Source organism: Gorilla gorilla, chromosome 6 (assembly GCF_029281585.2).
Source record: "Gorilla gorilla gorilla isolate KB3781 chromosome 6, NHGRI_mGorGor1-v2.1_pri, whole genome shotgun sequence".
NCBI lineage: Eukaryota > Metazoa > Chordata > Mammalia > Primates > Hominidae > Gorilla > Gorilla gorilla.
This window is the reverse complement of record NC_073230.2, coordinates 159,525,796-159,547,252: the sequence shown is the minus strand read 5'-3', so window position 1 is coordinate 159,547,252 and position 21,457 is coordinate 159,525,796. Positions and strand designations below refer to the sequence as shown.

The 21,457-nt window shown below is 42.3% G+C and overlaps 1 protein-coding gene across 1 annotated transcript; it reads right to left on the bottom strand.

The window, feature by feature from the left end:
* Positions 1–4,284: 4,284 nt before the first annotated feature.
* On the bottom strand, positions 4,285–8,824 carry GIMAP1 (GTPase, IMAP family member 1). Its single transcript, XM_004046482.4, has 3 exons — positions 8,744–8,824; positions 6,362–6,410; positions 4,285–5,404 (listed from the first exon to the last, which is right to left on the bottom strand). The coding sequence occupies exons 2-3, from the start codon at positions 6,402–6,404 to the stop codon at positions 4,527–4,529; spliced, it is 921 nt and encodes a 306-aa protein (XP_004046530.1). The 5' UTR covers positions 6,405–6,410; positions 8,744–8,824; the 3' UTR covers positions 4,285–4,526.
* Positions 8,825–21,457: the final 12,633 nt, after the last annotated feature.

The window sequence follows — 21,457 nt, the reverse complement described above, 5'->3', positions numbered from 1 at the left end:
AGTGGCTGCTTATCAGGCTTAGGTTTCTGGGTTTTCAATTTTCTCAGGTTTGTTCTAGAAATTCCTCACTCTTTTGTTAGGTCTTTGAAGCTTACTATTTAATTTATTTTATCCAGAGTGTTAACATTATTCTCTATGGGAGTATTGTACTAATTATCTAGCCACCTTTACCATAAGATCTATGTTCCATTGATTTTTCTTTTTTTCTTTTTTGAGATGGAGTCTCGTTCTGTCACCCAGACTGGAGTGCAGCAGCACGATCTTGGCTCACTGCAACCTCCGCCTCCCGGGCTCAAGTGATTCTCCTGCCTCAGCCTCCTGAGTAGCTGGGACTACAGGCTTGCACCACCACATCCGGCTCATTTTTTTTCTTTTTTGGTATTTTTAGTAGAGATGGGGTTTCACCATGTTGGCCAGGATGGTCTCTATCTCCTGACCTCATTATCCACCCACCTTGGCCTCCCAAAGTGCTGGGATTACAGGCGTGAGCCAATGCACCCGGCCTCCATTGAGCTTATTGATTCTGAGTAACCCTAACTGAGCATCAGAGACAATCTTGATCTAGGTCTTCATGTGCAAGCTGTTATAGAGGGACCTACAGAGAATATTAGTTATCTCCTTTAACGCAAGAAAGAATCAGTGGCTTTCCAAGAAGAAGGCCTTCTCTGCCTACTGGAGACAAATTCTGGTAATTCAGGCTTAAAACTTGGAGTTGATCCTTCTGCAGAACTGGAAGTCAGAAAATCTTTCTTTCCTTTTTATTTCTTGAGATTGAGATGTCTATCCTTGGTGTGTGTGTGTGTGTGTGTGTGTGTGTGTGTGCGTTTGCATGCATGCAAGTGTGTGTGTTTAATTTTTGAGCAGTGGTATGCAATTCTCTTCAGTGTTCATCATGATACATTCTGCTAGCATGTAGTAGAAAAGATAGTCTAGGAGTCTTCAGACGTATGAAGTCAAGAGGATATGCACAATATAACACCATTTTGAAAGTAAAAAAAGTCCAAGAGCCTAAACTTAGTGGTATGTAAAGAGAATTATGAGGAGGGAAAGAAAATATAAAAATATGAGAAGAATTAGGTAAAGAATGTGATTGAAAGTATAAAAATAAGACTCAAACCAATAATTATAACTAAACATCCAGTATATGGAGTGATAACTTCTTAAAGAAATAAAGAGGAGGGGACAAATTTGTAAGCATCTCAATAAAGTATTTTATTGGTAGAATAAGCAAGAACCGAATCTAGTTGCCGAAGAATAGGCCAACATTGCCACTGTTAGATTAAGAATCATGGGGGAAAAATGAGTGTTGAGCCATAGTCTAGCTATAGCTTCCCCAAGAATTTACAGAAATTCTCTTCTGGGGTACTGAATCCATAGATGAATCTCTGGAAGGAGCACTGGTATTTGTTAGGGCTACTGTGCGGGCTGGAACTGAATATTGATTGTGTAAGAATATGTAAGAATGTACTCTGCCTGAAATCTTTTGCTCTAAAAGTTCATCATGGCCAACACTAGCTTTCAGAAATAAGCCAGATACAAGTCTTTTTGTGTAGAACAAAAGCTGATCCAGGTACCAGGGCATAGAAATATGAACAGAAACATTATCAGTACAGGACCCATATATTTTTATCTTCCAAGAGATAAAAGGAGAGGAGAGGAAGGGGGACAATTGGAATGGATATATATTCATACAATTTTTGAGGTATTGGACAGTATTTTTACTGTGTCTGGTTAAAATTAGCAAGCAAGTTTTTCCAACAGGAGGCAGTGCTGTTTTATGCTGTAATTTAAGTATAAAATTGATTTGTGCCATCAAATCACTCAAATTACATAAGTGAGGTCACAAGGCCTAACCCTGAGCTATGGGGGAAAAAGCAACCTTTAAGCCACAGCCTAAAAAAAGACTTTACCGAAGGGAATGGTGAATGCCAACTGTTCTGTAGTAGGAGAAAAGGATAAAATAAGCCGAAAGGGGTGGAAATACAGTAATTTGGGGGACCCTGTGCTTGAAGGGAAGTAAATTTCCTTAGGGCAGGAGAATATCATTAATACAATGGCATGCTTGCACGAAAGAATTTTCTGTTATCTATGGTAGAAAATTTAGAAAATGGTCAAAAGTCTGGTAGCTAGAAATCTAATATTAAAAAGGTACAGGAAAGTCAACTTTACAATTCATTTTCCAAACATTTGTTGATCCCACTTTATATGCCAGGCACTGGGTTGTATAACGGGGATACAAAGATGAAAAAAAAAGATCATAATCAAAGTATCTGAAAAAGAAAACCACTAAAGGAATGTTATTGAATGTAAAGGAAAACTGTAACTTCTTTAATAATACATTATTCAAATTCAAAGATGATAGCACATTTTGAGATTCAGATTGGTAATATATCTTTGATTACACTTTGCAAATGTATTTGACAATTAACCATATACTACTACTTTTTATTACTGACGTAGAAGGCAGGACTAGACTCTGGAGGTGGGGATTGGGCTCCAGACCACACTGAAGACAAGCTGAAAGGGAAGAGGTGAAAGAGTCTCTCCATAAAACACACTCACCAGTGCCACGTCAGGTTACCATTGCTAAGGCAACAGCTGGAAGTTTTGGCTCCTTTCCATAGCAACAATCCCATGACCTGGAAGTTACGACCTTTTTTTCTAGAAATTTTGGCATAATCCACCCTTTAATTTGCATATAATTGAAAGTGGGTATAAATATGATTGCAGTACTGCTTCCGAGCTGCTACTCTGGGCACACTGCCTATGGGGAGCCCTGCTCCACAAAGCAGCTTTGTTGCTGCTGTACATTAAACCACTTTGATAAAAGTTGTTGTCTAACACCAGCAGCAGCACTGGCTCGTGCGCAAGTGGCCGTGGACGACCACGCTGTGCCCTCCCTGCTGTCCCCTCTGGTCATCAAAGGATCCCTCCCTGGCTCGAGGCCCCTGCATGGGCCCAGTATGGCTGCTGAGGAAGCGAAAGGCAGGAATTAAACATGGGTTTTTCTTGAGCCACGCTTCAAAAAGTCCAACTCCCTGCAGCGGTCACCAGGGCCCTCAGGACCCCTCACCATAGCCTGCCCGAAGCCCGCCACCCACCTGGAACCTCCTGCAGTCCTTAGCCTGACCTGGGAATTGTGCGCATGCTTGCAGACCCCTTCTTCCCAACGTGTGCTGGGGAAGACCCTAGGGCGCCTGCGTACACTCCCTTCCTCCTCCTCTTCCTCTTGAATAGAGCTAATGTGAATACCTGCTTCCCATGTCTCCATGACCTCACTAGAGGTTGGCTGATTTAAAGACAATGAGTTCCCTTAAAGGGTTCTCATTATGCTCAGAAATAGAAATAAGGAAATCCTATTGTTTGATTCGCACAACCAGTCAGCGGCACATTTTCTAATCACGTGGCATTCGAGAACCTTCCTGGACAGGCCCATCCCTAAAAAACCGGATGCTTTCGCCTCACCGCATAGGATGCTCAGGTGTCTGCAGTCTCAGCCTATGCACCTAGCGCTCTGCCTCTTCTCCATAACCAGAGAGGAGCTCGAGATACAGACTGTGTGTGTGTGTGTGTGATAAAAATATGAATAACCATATAGAAGATATTATATGTTATTTTCCCAATATCCTACTCTTTTTCTTTTTTTTTTTTTTTTTGAGACAGATTCTTGCTGTGTCACCCAACCTGGAGTGCAGTGGCACGATCTCGGCTCACTGCATCAAGTGATTCTCCCGCCTCAGCCTCCTGAATGGCTGGGATTACAGGCGAGTGCTACCACGCCTGGCTAATTTTTGTATTTTTAGTAGAGATGGGGTTTCGCCATATTGGTCAGGCTGGTCTCGAACTCCTGACCTCAGGTGATCCACCCGCCTCGACCTCCCAAAGTGTTGGGATTACAGGCGTGAGCCACCTTGCCTGGCCCTTACTTCATTTTGGAATGCCATGAACCATAATATGTTCTAGAAAAGTGGAAACTGTTATTTTCCACTTTGTAACAGTACAGTTACATTCATCTTTTTGGTAGTAAATCATTGTACTATAAACTGATGTCTCAGAAGTAACATTCACGTGTGTAACCCCCACATTTCTTTTATTGATGCTAAAAGTCTACAAGGATCACAAAGGAACCTATCTACCCATGTATAAGAACTAGAAAATTATCAAGGAGGGGCAGCCTAAATTTTTTAAAAAGCTCGAAAATAATGGCACTTGTTTTCCCTGTGCCATGCGTTTGTCCCCACTACAAGCTACTTGACATTAGACTACGAAAACTACCAAAGGAAGTTATTGTTAGACGAATTTATTTTAAAACTCTGCATACACATCATTTAAAATGAGTTAAAAACTTAAAAAGTGAACTCTGAGCCTTGGCAAAGTTGCAAAGATGATGCAGCATTCAAAGTTTTCTGTGTCATTAAAACTATGCCTGAAACTACAGGATTCCTTCCGTTGGAATGAAGTTTTCCCTTCAGCTCCAAGAATTCAGCCTCTCTTAACCAAGTTGCCTTCAGTTTTAGGACCTGCTGTCAGTCAGGCCCGACCTCCGCAACGGCCTCCGACCACCGCCTGTGGAGCAGCACCCAGAACAGGAGCGCGCCCCCCAGCAGCAGGGCCAGGCCCAGCCTCCAGCTCCTGGGGGACTTCAGCCACTTCCACAGCCGGGCCGACAGCCAGGCGCCCCATGGCCTCCTCCGCACCCTGGCTGCCACGCGCTCCGCCACCCGCCGGAGCCGCTCCTCAGGGCCTGCCCAGCGCAGCACCTGCGCCAGCTCATACACCTCGTTGGAGTAATGGGCGCCCTTGTGCTCCCGCACCAGGCCCTCCACCATCCCCAGCAGCTGCTCCACCTGGGCTTCCTGCTCCCGGCCGGTGGCCCGGTTATCAAAGGCACAGACCCGGCCCCCGCACTCGGCCACCAGCTCGCGCAAGGCCCGGTTCTCTGTGTTGCTCACGTAATCGTGCAGGGAGCCTCCGGCCAGGTCCTCCTTCCTGGTGAAGACGATGACCATCCATTTTAGGACGTCCTCCCCGAACATGTCCCTCACCTGCCTCACCGCCTGCTGGTCCTGGGCGGTGAACCGACCCAACTGGGTCACCAGGAGCAGCGCGTGGGGTCCGGGGGCCGAGAGCAGGTAGCAGTGACCTCTCTCCTCACAGCCAGGATCTGTCTTGGACACTTGGGAGCTGAAAATGTCCGGAGTGTCCACGACTTCCACGTGGCACTTGTCCCACCTGCGGCTGCCCGTGGTGCAGGCCCTGGTCACAGACGTGGCCCCCAGCCTGGAGAGGAACCGTCTCTGGCCCAGGATGCTGTTCCCAGTGGCGCTCTTCCCGGCCCCTGTTCTCCCAACAAGGATGAGCCTCCGCGTGGACTCCTTCCGGGACTGAGTGTTCTCTTCTAAACCTGTGAGGCCAAGTGTTATAATCTTACTTAAGTTTAACCAACTTCCCCCTGGGAACTGGAATCTTCTTGCCTTTGGCATAAGTGGTTAAGAATAGAGATTTGAACGCCTGGGCGTTCATTTCCACCTTTTCCTTTTGTATTTGGGTTGTCTGCCTGCACCGGTAGATGCTCCAACTACAGTTGATTATCATGGAAATGCTTCTTTATCAGTCCAGCCCAATAGTTCATCTGACATTTCTGGTCATCCACACACATGCAGACATATTTATTTCATATTTGAAAATTTCGATGGACTCTGAAATATTCTCCCAGAGACCATCCCCAGAGACAGGCAGTGGGGGCAATACTGCCTGGTAGTGAAGAGCTGTGTGGAGTCCCAGATATCCTGGTTTGAATCACAGCCCCACCACGTGCTGGTTGTGTAACCTTGGGGAAGTTGCATAATCTAAGTATTAAGCCTTTTCGGCAAAAGTGGGAGCGATAATAGAGGCCTGTTTCTCAGAGGCCTGTTGAGGGGGTGAGATAAGCCCTCTTTCCTTCTTCTCTCCTTCTCTCCCTCTTTCTCTCCTTCCTCTCTTATCTCTCTCTTAAACTGGCTGCCTAAAAAGAATATATGTTTTAACCCTCTATCCTTGTTCTCTAAACATTCTACCTCACAAATCATGTTCACTGTAGTGCATGATTTAATCCCCTCTGCACTTCTTCTGCGGTGATCGGAGTAGGTTTGTTATCCTTACTTTATACTGTGGAACCAAGGGAGCAGGCTAGTCACAGAACTTAACTTCTCACAGCAGAGATCCAGCTAAAATGCAAATCTCAGGGCTGGTGCTGTTTCATCCCAGAGTTGAGACACCTCTGGAACTTATCTCTGTTCAGTCTTGAGGAAGCCCCATTCTCCTTATTACCCTAAGTTCAAGCCTAGGGGGGCAAGTATGAGGTGTAGAGATATGGTCTTACCATAGACATTTTCTTCATCTGTCGCCATCTTCCTTCCTCCCATGCTTACCTGGAAGAGTCCCAAACACAATTTGTTAATTCATTTATTTATTCCTCAAATAGGCATAACCACCTACAGGGTGTCAGGCAAAGTCCAAAGAGCTGGTGACAGCACAGTGAAAAGACATGGTTTTTGCTTGCAAGGATCTAAAAATCTAGGTGTATGTCTTGGCAGAAGGGCACGTGGCTAGAGAGAAGACAGGTAAATTTCGTCAAATATAATACATTGTGCTAATCCTTCTTTAAGTAAGGATTATATCGGAACTTGAGAGAATGGCCTTGGAAGGGCCAACACCCTGCCCTTGAGTTGGTAGGATGCTGTGAGAACATTGGGTGAGGCTGGATTTGTCTTTTCAGGAACTCCAAAAGCAAAAAGCAGAGGGTCGGTTATGACATTTACTCAATGCCAGTGGGCTTTAGGTATTACTTTTCCCCGGGTGATTCTATATCACTGACATAAGCTAGAGATATCAGGGGATTCAGCAGCTGGGGGAAGATTAGGTAAACCCTCAGAACCAGAAAATGTGCCCAGTGACTTAGGCACCCACCTTCAAGTGGCTGACCTGGGAAGAAAGAAGAAAATTGGGATTTTTCTTTTGGAAATTGAACAGATCTCCCAAGTAGATCTGGAGGGCCCCTGACTCTGTTTTCTTAAAATCAAGTAATTTGGTTTGTCTAGAGATGTCTAAATACGATATCTGTGCTGGAGAGACTTGAACACTTCCCTTCAACTCCTGAAGTTGCTTCCCCTCCAAATCTGATTATGCTGAAATCTAACATTGTGTAATACAGCTAAACCCTCGGTGATCCAGTTTGCCTAATCACACAAGCTCCTGAACACAAATGCACTTCTCCCTGCATCTATGTCTCCAGCCTCATTCCCAGACAGTCTCCCACTCGGTCAGCTACTTCACAATCAGCAGATTTCAGGGCCTTTCCAACGCACTCGGCTTCCCCTCCTAGGACTGTTGATCCTCCCCGACCATCTGTCTGTGCCTCACCATCCATGTCAAACTTGTTGTGTCTTGCACCCTGGTCACTTGGGTACCTGTGTTCTCTCCCATTGGCACCACACATGAAGGAAGGGCAGAGAGAGAGGCTGGCTGAGTAACTTGTCTTTGATTGAAGGACTTGGAGAACAGATTTGCCTCGTATTAAATCTAGAGCTGTTTCTGTTTCTGCAGGAACTCTACTGGCCCTCCCCAAAGCCTTGAAGAAAATTCACTCCATGGGCCTTATGTGATTAATTATTTTGCGTGTAGGAATGAACAGATGATCATAAATGACATCAAAGCAGAAATGAAGAAACAGTTGCAAGATTCAGAGAAAAGAATTTAGATGAAGCAAAATGTCCTTGTCAACCAAGAAAATGAGAATTTCTTTTTCCAGTGCTGCAGAATTCTGGATAGGCCTTTGGAATTTTCCATAGTTTGGAAGAGGGGTTGAAATGATTTTAAATAGTTTTTTTTTAAAGGAAAGTAAGACCCAGTTGAACTCTGAGGTGACAAATGGCCCTTAATCATTGAGGAATGTACACTTATAGAATCCTGTATTCCTAACACTTTAAGAGACCGCAAAGTTTATTGAGTTCTTCACCGCTCAAATGTGCTGCTTCTCAGAATTACTTGAATGTTCTTTAAAAATGTACATCTCTTGGATCCATCCTCAGAGATTCTGATTCATGAATTAAATGTTTCTGATGTCCACAGCTCAGAACTTGGACATCAGTCATTTTTGCAACCCCCTTTATTGTACAGATGGGAATTTGAGGTGTCCCCGTGGCTGGAGCAGGAGAAGCTTGAATTAAGGGAGCAGATGTTTAACGGGCCACGCAGGGAAAGGGGTTGAAGACCAAGATATTAATCTCAGATGTCTCCTCAGGGGCCCCTTCTGTGGACAGTGAGGAGGAGAGTTCAAATGTACCCAGTCTTGTCACGTCGTAACTCACTCCGAGGTTAGATGGCTTATGGGGCCATAGAAATATCTTTTGCCTTTGCTCAATAGGGAGCTTGAGGAATGTTTAATGCCTTTCAAACTATTTTATTCCTGGAGGTGGTTCCAGCACACTCTTTTCTTACTTTGTTAAGGGAATGTGGGAGGAGACAGGTTTCACTCCCCACCAAGAATGTGTATGCTCCAGAGCTGGAGAAGATGATCCTAAAATTTCCTCTGAACTTTGCCTACTTAAAAACCTGGAAGCATGTCCCTGATTGTTCCAGATCTTGCTCGCCTGCATGATGTCTTGTAGAATGCAAGTGTTCAGGCAGTAAACACTCTAGGAATCATGTTCTTTCTGGTTCTCAGAGCACCCCCAGCCCCCGCCACTCCCAGGCTCAGGCTCACCTTTCCTGGTGACAGGCTCTGAAGTTGGCCAAAGAAGCCCCAACCTGCTGCTTTCCCTTCGGCTGTGAGTGCAGAAGGCTGTTTCCTCTCGGCACACGGAGGAAATCACTCAGACTTCAGAAATCAGGAAGCTCAGGGTGGGCCCCAGGGTTATGGTTTAAAGAGACAGAAACATTTCCCATTGAGCTGTGGGTTGGCAATACTTCTCCTACCGACTCTACTTTCTGCTGTGACTGAGGTTATGTGTCTCCAGCAGGGCCTCATGATGTCAAATATCTTGCCATGCTCTAAGAAGGGAGGGATGTTGTAGTCCCTGAGGCCTGACTGTACTTCTAAAATTGATTACTGAGCTAATCTTCAGTTGCCTTTGCCCTTTAGGGACGTTTCCCCATATAAAATAGGCCCAGAGAGTTTCCTGCTCTGGAACAATTAACATGATAGCTGTTCTCATCATCTGTCCATTAATTAGACATTCATGTGGCCAGTGCCAGCCCCAGATCCAGTCTGCCAGAAAAACCTGAAGGCAAAGTCTTATCATTTCTCTGAGAGAGGAGGGCTTTCCCAGCTATTGAAGGACTTGAGGGTGAACTGGTATGTTGAGGATGAACACCTTCGCACTATCTTCAATTTAGCCTTATTAGGAGGCTTAGTCTAGTCGTCTATGTTGGTATCACCAGTTCTAGTTATTCTATCTTCTCTCAAGAGCATCATGAGGTCAGCAAAAAAGCGAATCACTGGGTGGTGAGAAGGCTACAGAGGAGCAGGCTGCATATCTGGTTAGGTCATTAACCAGCTATAGGACCTCACCTAACTCATTTAAACTTTCTGGAGTTGGCTTTCTGGAGTATATGGGGAAGACAATAACCCGAGTCTTACCCTACTGGATAGGATCTGCTTTTTAACCTCTTTCATGCCAGACCACTTTTTTTCTGGTAGGGAAGAGACCCAGCTTTTACTGTTTCCCATCTTTTTGGGGGCACAGAGTCTCCTGGATATCTGACATGTCCACTGTTTCCATTTATCATTGCTGAAACAGGGAGCCTGTCATTCTCCCAGTAGACCAGCAGGGCTGGGGCTATTGTGAGGCAGGTGGGGCATCTAGAGCACACAGCTTAAGGAGGCAGGTCACCCAAGTACAGATCTTGTAGGTGGGTGACCCTGGGAGTGAGTGTTTTCTTAAGAGTGAGGTGCCTAGGGCTTCTCTCTAGCCTCATCCTAGCCCAAGCCACATAGATCAGCTTTGAATAAGTCTTTGATACTTGACGTGTACCTTTCATAAAGACGCTTTCAGAGCCTCTTCAACAGCTCCCTGCCATTTATCGTTTCCATGCATGTGTATGATGTCTTACTTCAGCCACTCATAACTCTCTGTCAGAGGGTTTATCTGACTGCAAAAGTATGTGTAGGTAACGCATGCAGCAGCCTGAAGTTGTCAGAGCTGATATCCTAGGAGCAGATTTCAATCAATGTCAGTTAGGACTTATGGATAAACACCACAACTTATCAAGTTGTCCACCATGTGAGACAACTCTGTGATGTACTGCATACAAATTGCTGAGTCCCCAGCAGGACTGAGACCCAGTTGTCTGCAGTGGGAACATCCTCATCACCATATACAGTGGTAATGTGCTCATTAATGCAACTTGCATTGGCTACTATCCCTTCCCGTCCCACATTTCCACTTTCCTACTGGTGCTTTCTGGGATCTTCTTCCTATTGAAAAGTAACCGTTTCTGTCTTTATTTTCCTCTACATTTCTATTAGCTCTTGATTATGTCTCACTGTCTCTGGGCTTTGTTGCCTGTTATTATTCATTGATACTTACTATCAGTTGTGGAAACCCAGGTGAAGCTCAGACCCTGACTACACTTGAGTCTCAGAATTATATCTAGAACTCCAGCTTCCTTTTGTACCCTGTATTAATGCTTCCTTCCTCTCTTTCCAGTCTTTGCATGTTCATTGTTTTCTTCCGTATCCTTATAAATGCAGTGAAGAAAATGTATTAGTCCGTCCTCACACTGCTTTAAAGAAATACCCGAGATTGGGTAATTTATAAAGAAAAGAGATTTAATTGGCTCACGGTTCCACAGGCTGTACAGGGAGCATGATGCTGGCATCTCCTTGGCTTCTGGGGAGGCCTCAGGAAACTTACAATCATGGCAGAAGCCAGAGGGGGAGCACACACATCTCATGGCTGGAGTAGGAGCAAGAGAGAATGGGAAGGAGCTGCATACTTAAAAATTTTTATTTAATGTACTTTACGTTCTGGGATACATGTGCAGAGCATGCAGGTTTGTTACATAGGTATACATTTGCCATGGTGGTGTGCTGCACCCATCAACCTGTCATCTAGGTTTTAAGGTATTTGTCCTAATGCTCTCCCTCCACTTGCCTCCCCACCCCCCGACAGGCCCCCATGTGTGATGTTCCCCTCCCTGTGTCCATGTGTTCTCATTGTTCAACTCCCACTTACGAGTGAGAACATGCAGTGTTCGGTTTTCTGTTCCTGTGTTAGTTTCCTGAGAATGATGGTTTCCAGCTTCATCCATGTCCCTACAAAGGACATGAACTCATCCTTTTTATGGCTGCATAGTATTCCATGGTGTATATGGGCCACACTTTCTTTATCCAGTCTATCACTGATGGGCATTTGGGTTGGTTCCAAGTCTTTGCTATTGTGAACAGTGCTGTAATAAACATATATGTGCATGTGTCTTTATAGCAGAATAATTTATAATCCTTTGGGTATATACCCAGTAATGGGATTGCTGGGTCAAATGGTATTTCTGGTTGTAGATCCTTGAGGAATTGCCACACTGTCTTCCACAATGGTTGAACCACTTTACACTCCCACCAACAGTGTAAAAGCATTCCTATTTCTCCACATCCTCTCCAGCATCTGTTTCCTGACTTTTTAATGATCGCCACTCTAACTGGTGTGAGACGGTATCTCCTTGTGGTTTTGATTTGCATTTCTCTAATGACCAGTGATGATGAGGTTTTTTTTATATGTTTGTCACATAAATATCTTCTTTTAGAAGTGTCTGTTCATATCCTTCACACAATTTTTGATAGGGTTGTTTTTTTTCTTGTAAATTTGTTTAAGTTCTTTGTAGATTCTGGATATTAGACTTTGTCACATGGATAGATTGCAAAAACTTTCTCCCATTCTGTAGGTTGTCTGTTCACTCTGATAATAGTTTCTTTTGCTGTGCAGAAGCTCTTTAGTTTAATTAGATCCCATTTGTCAGTTTTGGCTTTTCTTGCAATTGCTTTTGGTGTTTTAGTCATGAAGTCTTTACCATGCCTATGTCTTGAAGGGTATTGCCTAGGTTTTCTTCTACGGTTTTTACGGCTTTAGGTTTGATATTTAAGTCTTTAATCCATCTTGAGTTATTTTTTGTATAAGGTGTATGGTGTGAGGAAGGGGTCCAGTTTCAGTTTTCTGCATACGGCTAGCCAGTTTTCCCAGCGCCACTTGTTAAATAGGGAATCCTTTCCCCATTGCTTGTTTTGGTCAGATTTGTTGGAGATCAGATGGTTGTATATGTGTAGTGTTGTTTCTGAGGCCTCTGTTTTGTTCCATTGGTCTATATATCTGTTTTGGTACCAGTACCATGCTGTTTTGGTTACTGTAGCCTTGTAGTATAGTTTGAAGTCAGGTAGCATGATGCCACCAGCTTTGATCTTGATCTTTTTGCTTAGGATTGTCTTGGCTATACAGTCTCTTTTTTGGTTCTATATGAAATTTAAAGTAGTTTTTTCTTGTTCTGTGAAGAAAGTCAATGGTAGCTTGATGGGAATAGCATTGAATCTATGAATTACTTTGGGCAGTATGGCCATTTTCACGATGTTGATTCTTCCTATCCATGAGCATGGAATGTTTTTCCATTTGTTTATGTCCTCTCTTATTTCCTTGAGCAGTGGTTTGTAGTTCTCCTTGAAGAGGTTGTTCACATCCCTTGTAAGTTGTATTCCTAGGTATTTAATATTCTTTGTAGCAATTGCGAATGGGAATTCACTCATGATTTGGCTCTCTGTTTGTCTGTTATTGGTGTATAGGAATGCTTGTGATTTTTGCACATTGATTTTGTATCCTGAGACTTTGCTCAAGTTACTCATGAGCTTAAGGAGTTTTAGGGCTGAGACAATGGGGTTTTCTAAATATACAATCATGTCACCTGCAAACAGAGACAATTTGACTTCCTCGCTTCCTATTTGTATACCCTTTATTTCTTTCTGTTGCCTGATTGCCTTGGCCAGAACTTCCAATACTATGTTGAATAGGAGTGGTGAGAGAGGGCATCTTTGTCTTGTGCCAGTTTTCAAAGGGAGTGCTTCCAGCTTTTGCACAGTCAGTATGATATTGGCTATAGGTTTGTCATAAATAGTTCATTATTATTATTATTTTGTTTATTATTATTATACTTTAAGTTTTAGGGTACATGTGCACAATGTGCAGGTTAGTTACATATGTATACATGTGCCATGCTGGTGCGCTGCACCCACTAACTCGTCATCTAGCATTAGGTATATCTCCCAATGCTATCTCTCCCCACTCCCCTGACCCCACAACAGTCCCCAGAGTGTGATGTTCCCCTTCCTGTGTCCATGTGTTCTCATTGTTCAATTCCCACCTATGAGTGAGTATATGCGGTGTTTGGTTTTTTGTTGTTGCGATAGTTTACTGAGAATGATGATTTCCAATTTCATCCATGTGCCTACAAAGGACATGAACTCATCATTTTTTATGGCTGCATAGTATTCCATGGTGTATATGTGCCACATTTTCTTCATCCAGTCTATCATTGTTGGACATTTGGGTTGGTTCCAAGTCTTTGCTATTGTGAATAATGCCGCAATAAACATACATGTACATGTGTCTTTATAGCAGCATGATTTATAGTCCTTTGGGTATATACCCAGTAATGGGATGGCTGGGTCAAATGGTATTTCTAGTTCTAGATCCCTGAGGAATCGCCACACTGACTTCCACAATGGTTGAACTAGTTTATAGTCCTACCAACAGTGTAAAAGTGTTCCTATTTCTCCACATCCTCTCCAGCACCTGTTGTTTCCTGACTTTTTAATGATCACCATTCTAACTGGTGTGAGACGGTATCTCATTGTGGTTTTGATTTGCATTTCTCTGATGGCCACTGATGATGAGCATTTTTTCATGTGTTTTTTGGCTGCATGAACGTCTTCTTTTGAGAAGTGTCTTTTCCTGTCCTTTGCCCACTTTTTGATGAGGTTGTTTTTTTTTTCTTGTAAATTTGTTTGAGTTCATTGTAGATTCTGAATATTAGCCCTTTGTCAGATGAGTAGGTTGCAAAAATTTTCTCCCATTTTGTAGGTTGCCTGTTCACTCTGATGGTAGTTTCTTTTGCTGTGCAGAAGCTCTTTAGTTTAATTAGATCCCATTTGTCAATTTTGGCTTTTGTTGCCATTGCTTTTGGTGTTTTAGACATGAAGTCCTTGCCCATGCCTATGTCCTGAATGGTAAAGCCTAGGTTTTCTTCTAGGGTTTTTATGGTTTTAGGTCTAACATTTAAGTCTTTAATCCATCTTGAATTGATTTTTGTATAAGGTGTAAGGAAGGGATCCAGTTTCAGCTTTCTACATATGGCTAGCCAGTTTTCCCAGCACCATTTATTAAATAGGGAATCCTTTCCCCATTGCTTGTTTTTCTCAGGTTTGTCAAAGATCAGATGGTTGTAGATATGTGGTGTTATTTCTGAGGGCTCTGTTCTGTTCCATTGATCTATATCTCTGTTTTGGTACCAGTACCATGCAGTTTTGGTTACTGTAGCCTTGTAGTATAGTTTGAAGTCAGGTAGCATGATGCCTCCAGCTTTGTTCTTTTGGCTTAGGATTGACTTGGCGATGCGGGCTCTTTTTTGGTTCCATATGACCTTTGAAGTAGTTTTTTCCAATTCTGTGAAGAAAGTCATTGGTAGCTTGATGGGGATGGCGTTGAATCTGTAAATTACCTTGGGCAGTATGGCCATTTTCACGATATTGATTCTTCCTACCCATGAGCGTGGAATGTTCTTCCATTTCTTTGTATCCTCTTTTATTTCATTGAGCAGTGGTTTGTAGTTTCTCCTTGAAGAGGTCCTTCACATCCCTTGTAAGTTGGATTCCTAGGTATTTTATTCTCTTGGAAGCAATTGTGAATGGGAGTTCACTCATGATTTGGCAATCTGTCTGTTGTTGGTGTATAAGAATGCTTGTGATTTTTGTACATTGATTTTTTATCCTGAGACTTTGCTGAAGTTGCTTATCAGCTTAAGGAGATTTTGGGCTGAGACAATGGGGTTTTCTAGATATACAATCATGTCGTCTGCAAACAGGGACAATTTGACTTCCTCTTTTCCTAATTGAGTACCCTTTATTTCCTTCTGCTGCCTAATTGCCCTGGCCAGAACTTCCAACACTATGTTGAATAGGAGTGGTGAGAGAGGGCATCCCTGTCTTGTGCCAGTTTTCAAAGGGAATGCTTCCAGTTTTTGTCCATTCAGTATGATATTGGCTGTGGGTTTGTCATAGATAACTCTTATTATTTTGAAATATGTCCCATCAATATGTAATTTATTGAGAGTTTTTAGCATGAAGGTTGTTGAATTTTGTCAAAGGCCTTTTCTGCATCTATTGAGATAATCATGAGGTTTTTGTCTTTGGTTCTGTTTATATGCTGGATTACATTTATTGATTTCCATATATTGAACCAGCCTTGCATCCCAGGGATGAAGCCCACTTGATCATGGTGGATAAGCTTTTTTATGTGCTGCTGGATTCGGTTTGCCAGTATTTTATTGAGGATTTTTGCATCAATGTTCATCAAGGATATTGGTCTAAAATTCTCTTTTTTGGTTGTGTCTCTGCCCGGCTTTGGTATCAGGATGATGCTGACCTCATAAAATGAGTTAGGGAGGAGTCCTTCTTTTTCTATTGATTGGAATAGTTTCAGAAGGAATGGTACCAGTTCCTCCTTGTACCTCTGGTAGAATTCGGCTGTGAATCCATCTGGTCCTGGACTCCTTTTGGTTGGTAAGCTATTGATTATTGCCACAATTTCAGAGCCTGTTATTGGTCTATTCAGAGATTCAACTTCTTCCTGGTTTAGTCTTGGGAGGGTGTATGTGTCGAGGAATGTATCCATTTCTTCTAGATTTTCTAGTTTATTTGCGTAGAGGTGTTTGTAGTATTCTCTGATGGTAGTTTGTATTTCTGTGGGATCAGTGGTGATATCCCCTTTATCATTTTTTATTGCGTCTATTTGATTCTTCTCTCTTTTTTTCATTAGTCTTGATAGCGGTTTATCAATTCTGTTGATCCTTTCAAAAACCCAGCTCCTGGATTCATTAATTTTTTGAAGGGTTTTATGTGTCTCTATTTCCTTCAGTTCCACTCTGATTTTAGTTACTTCTTGCCTTCTGCTACCTTTTGAATGTGTTTGCTCTTGCTTTTCTAGTTCTTTTAATTGTGATGTTAGGGTGTCAATTTTGGATCTTTCCTGCTTTCTCTTGTGGGCATTTAGTGCTATAAATTTCCCTCTACACACTGCTTTGAATGCGTCCCAGAGATTCTTGTATGTTGTGTCTTTGTTCTCGTTGGTTTCAAAGAACATCTTTATTTCTGCCTTCATTTCGTTATGTACCCAGTAGTCATTCAGGAACAGGTTGTTCAGTTTCCATGTAGTTGAGCAGTTTTGAATGAGATTCTTAATCCTGAGTTCTAGTTTGATTGCACTGTGGTCTGAGAGACAGTTTGTTATAATTTCTGTTCTTTTACATTTGCTGAGGAGAGCTTTACTTCCAAGTATGTGGTCAATTTTGGAATAGGTGTGGTGTGGTGCTGAAAAAAATGTATATTCTGTTGATTTCGGGTGGAGAGTTCTGTAAATGTCTATTAGGTCCACTTAGTGCAGAGCTGAGTTCAATTCCTGGGTATCCTTGTTGACTTTCTGTCTCATTGAATTGTCTAATGTTGACAGTGGGGTGTTAAAGTCTCCCACTATTAATGTGTGGGAGTCTAAGTCTCTTTGTAGGTCACTCAGGAGTTGCTTTATGAATCTGGGTGCTCCTGTATTTGGTGCATATATATTTAGGATAGTTAGCTCTTCTTGTTGAATTGATCCCTTTACCATTATGTAATGGCCCTCTTTGTCTCTTTTGATCTTTGTTGGTTTAAAGTCTGTTTTATCAGAGACTAGGATTGCAACCCCTGCCTTTTTTTGTTTTCCGTTTGCTTGGTAGATCTTCATCCATCCTTTTATTTTGAGCCTATGTGTGTCTCTGCATGTGAGATGGGTTTCCTGAATACAGCACACTGATGGGTCTTGACTCTATCCAATTTGCCAGTCTGTGTCTTTTAATTGGAGAATTTAGTCCATTTTCATTTATAGTTAATATTGTTATGTGTGAATTTGATCCTGTCATTTTGATGTTAGCTGGTTATTTTGCTCGTTAGTTCATGCAGTTTCTTCCTAGTCTCGATGGTCTTTACATTTTGGCATGATTTTGCAGTGGCTGGTACCGGTTGTTCCTTTCCATGTCTAGTGCTTCGTTCAGGAGCTCTTTTAGGGCAGGCCTGGTGGTGACAAAATTCGTCAGCATTTGCTTGTCTGTAAAGTATTTTATTTCTCCTTCACTTATGAAGCTTATTTTCACTGGGTATGAACTTCTGGGTTGAAAATTCTTTTCTTTAAGAATGTTGAATATTGGCCCCCACTCTCTTCTGGCTTGTAGAGTTTTTGCCGAGAGATCTGCTGTTAGTCTGATGGGCTTCCCTTTGAGGGTAACCCGACCTTTCTCTCTGGCTGCCCTTAACATTTTTTCCTTCATTTCAACTTTGGTGAATCTGACAATTGTGTGTCTTGGAGTTGCTCTTCTCGAGGAGTATCTTTGTGGCGTTCTCTGTATTTCCTGAATCTGAATGTTGGCTTGCCTTGCTAGATTGGGTAAGTTCTCCTGGATAATATTCTGCAGAGTGTTTTCCAACTTGGTTCCATTCTCCCCGTCACTTTCAGGTACACCAATCAGATGTAGATTTGGTCTTTTCACATAGTCCTATATTTCCTGGACGCTTTGCTCATTTCTTTTTATTGTATTTTCTCTAAACTTCCCTTCTCGCTTCATTTCATTCATTTCATCTTCCATTGCTGACACCCTTTCTTCCAGTTGATCGCATCGGCTCCTGAGGCTTGTGCATTCTTCACGTAGTTCTCGAGCCTTGGTTTTCAGCTCCATCAGCTCCTTTAAGCACTTCTCTGTATGGGTTATTCTAGTTATACATTCTTCTAAAGTTTTTTCAAAGTTTTCAACTTCTTTGCCTTTGGTTTGAATGTCCTCCCGTAGCTCAGAGTAACGTGATCATCTGAGCCTTCTTCTCTCAGCTCGTCAAAGTCATTCTCTGTCCAGCTTTGTTCCGTTGCTGGTGAGGAACTGCGTTCCTTTGGAGGAGGGGAGGTGCTCTGCTTTTTAGAGTTTCCAGTTTTTCTGCTCTGTTTTTTCCCCATCTTTGTGGTTTTATCTACTTTTGGTCTTTGATGATGGTGATGTACAGATGGGTTTTTGGTGTGGATGTCCTTTCTGTTTGTTAGTTTTCCTTCTAACAGACAGGACCCTCAGCTGCAGGTCTGTTGGAGTACCCGGCCATGTGATGTGTCAGTCTGCCCCTGCTGGGGGGTGCCTCCCAGTTAGGCTGCTCGGGGGTCAGGGGTCAGGGACCCACTTGAGGAGGCAGTCTGCCCATTCTCAGATCTCCAGCTGCGTGCTGGGAGAACTACTGCTCTCTTCAAGGCTGTCAGACAGGGACATTTAAGTCTGCAGAGGTTACTGCTGTCTTTTTGTTTGTCTGTGCCCTGCCCCCAGAGGTAGAGCCTACAGAGGCAGACAGGCCTCCTAGAGCTGTGGTGGGCTCCACCCAGTTTGAGCTTCCCGGCTGCTTTGTTTACCTAAGCAAGCCTGGGCAATGGCGGGCGCCCCTTCCCCAGCCTTGCTGCCGCCTTGCAGTTTGATCTCAGTCTGCTGTGCTAGCAATCAGCGAGACTCCGTGGGCATAGAACCCTCTGAGCCATGCGTGGGATATAATCTCCTGGTGCGCTGTTTTTTAAGCCTGTTGGAAAAGCACATTATTTGGGTGGGAGTGACCCGATTTTCCAGGTGCCGTCTGTCACCCCTTTCTTTGACTAGGAAAGGGAACTCCCTGACCCCTTGCACTTCCTGAGTGAGGCAATGCCTCGCCCTGCTTTGGCTCATGCACGGTGCACGCACCCACTGTCTGGCACTCCCTAGTGAGATGAATCCGGTACCTCAGATGGAAATGCAGAAATCACCCATCTTCTGCGTTGCTCACACTGGGAGCTGTAGACCACAGCTGTTCCTATTCGGCCATCTTGGCTCCTCCCCACCTTTCCTGACTTTTTAATGTTTGCCATTCTAACTGGCGTGAGATGGTATCTCATTGTGGTTTTGATTTGCATTTCTCTAATGACCAGTGATGATGAGCTTTTTCGCATATGTTTGTTGACTGCATAAATGTCTTTTTTTGAAAAGTGTCTGTTCATATCCTTTGCCCACTTTTTGATGGGGTTGTTTGTTTTTTTCTTGTAAATTTATTTAAGTTCTTTGTAGATTCTGGATATTAGCCCTTTGTCAGATGGATAGATTGCAAAATTTTTCTCCCATTCTGTAGGTTATCTGTTCACTCTGAAAATAGTTTCTTTTGCTATGCAGACACTGTTTAGTTTAATTAGATCCCATTTGTCAATTTTAGCTTTTGTTGCCATTGCTTTCAGTGTTTTAGTCATGAAGTCTTTGCCCATGCCTATGTCCTGAATGATATTGCCTAGGTTTTCTTCTAGGGTTTTTATGGTTTTAGGTCTTAGGTTTAAGTCTTTAATCCATCTTGAGTTAATTTTTGTATAAGGTGTAAGGAAGTGGTCCAATTTCAGTTTTCTGCGTATGGCTAGTCAGTTTTCCCATCGCCATTTATTAAATAGGGAATCCTTTCCCCATTTCTCGTTTTTGTCAGGGTTGTCAAAGATCAGATAGTTGCAGATGTGGGGTGTTATTTCTGAGGCCTCCGTTCTGTTCCACTGGTCTATTTATCTGTTTTGGTATGAGTACCATGCTGTTTTGGTTACTGTAGCCTTGTAGTATAGTTTGAAGTCGGGTAGCATGATGCCTCCAGTTTGTTCTTTTTGCTTAGTGTGAAAATGGCCATACTGCCCAAAGTAATTTATAGATTCAATGCTATCCATATCTATTTGTTGTCTTTATAGTAATTTGACGTGTAAAGTTAGGTTGCTTATTTGAGATTGCTCTTCTTTTTTTTCTAGTTTTATTTTGGGTTAAGGGGGTATATGTACAGGTTTGTTACATGAGTACAGTGTGTGTCACTGAGGCTTGGTATCTGAATGATCTCATCATCAAGGTAGTGAGCGCAGTACCCAATAGGTAGCCTTCCAACCTCTCCCCCTTCCCACCCTCCCCACTCAAGTAATCCCCAGTGTCTATTGTTCCCATTTTTGTGTCCATGTGTATTCAATGTTTAGCTCCCATTATAAGTAAGAACACATGGTATTTGGTTTTCTGTTCCTGTGTTAGTTTGCTTAAGATAATGGTCTTCAGATGCTTCCACGTTGCTATAAATTTCATTCTTGGAACTCCTTTTGCTGTATCCTGTAACTTTTGATAAATTATATTTTCATTTTTACTTTTCTCAAGATAGTTTTAAAATTTCTTTGATTTCTTCTTTTACCCAGTGATTATTCAAGAGTGTGTTAGTTTTCATGTATTCATGAAATTTCCATTTTTCTTGCTTTTATTGATTTCTAGCTTCATTCTATTGTGGTTGGATAGTATACCTGGAATGATTTCAATCTTCTTAAATTTGTTAAGATTTGCTTTGTGACCTGAAATGTGATCTATTCTGGAGAATGTTCCATGTATGAATGAGAAGAATATATATTCTTCTGATGTTGGATAAAAAGTTCTGTATAAGTCTATTAGGTCCATTTGCCCTATAGTGTAGTTCAGTTCCATTGTCTCTTTGTTGATTTTATGTCTGATGTCCTATTCACTATTGAAAGTAGGATATTGAAGTCTTCTACTATTATTGTATTGCTGTCAACCTCTCCTTTTCAATCTGTCAATATTTGCTTTATATACTTAGATGCTCTGATGTCGGACACATTTATATTTAGTATTGTTATATGTTTCTGTTAAATTGACTCTTTTACCATTATGTAATGATCCTTTTTGTATCTAAAAACAGTTTGTTTTTTTTTAACTGAAACTCTGCTTTATCTTATATAAGCAGAGCCATTCCTGCTCTCCTTTGGTTACTGTTTATATGAAATATCCTTTCTCATCCCTTTCCTTTCAGCCTCTGTGTGTCCTTAAATCTAAAGTGAGTTTCTTGTTGACAGCAGATAGTTTGATCTTGATTTTTTTTATCCATTTACAGACTCTATATCATTTTATTGGGAAGTTTAGTTCATTTGTTTAAAATAATTATTGATAAGGAGGGATTTATTATTACCATTTGATTAACTGTTTTCTCTTTGTCTTACAGCCTTTTTGTCCCTATTTTTATCTCTTGCTCTGTTTCATTTTTAATTAATTGGTTTTGATTTATTTATGCTTTTCTTTTGTGTAACTTCTATAGGTGTTTTCTTTGTGGCTACCAAGGAGCTTACATAAA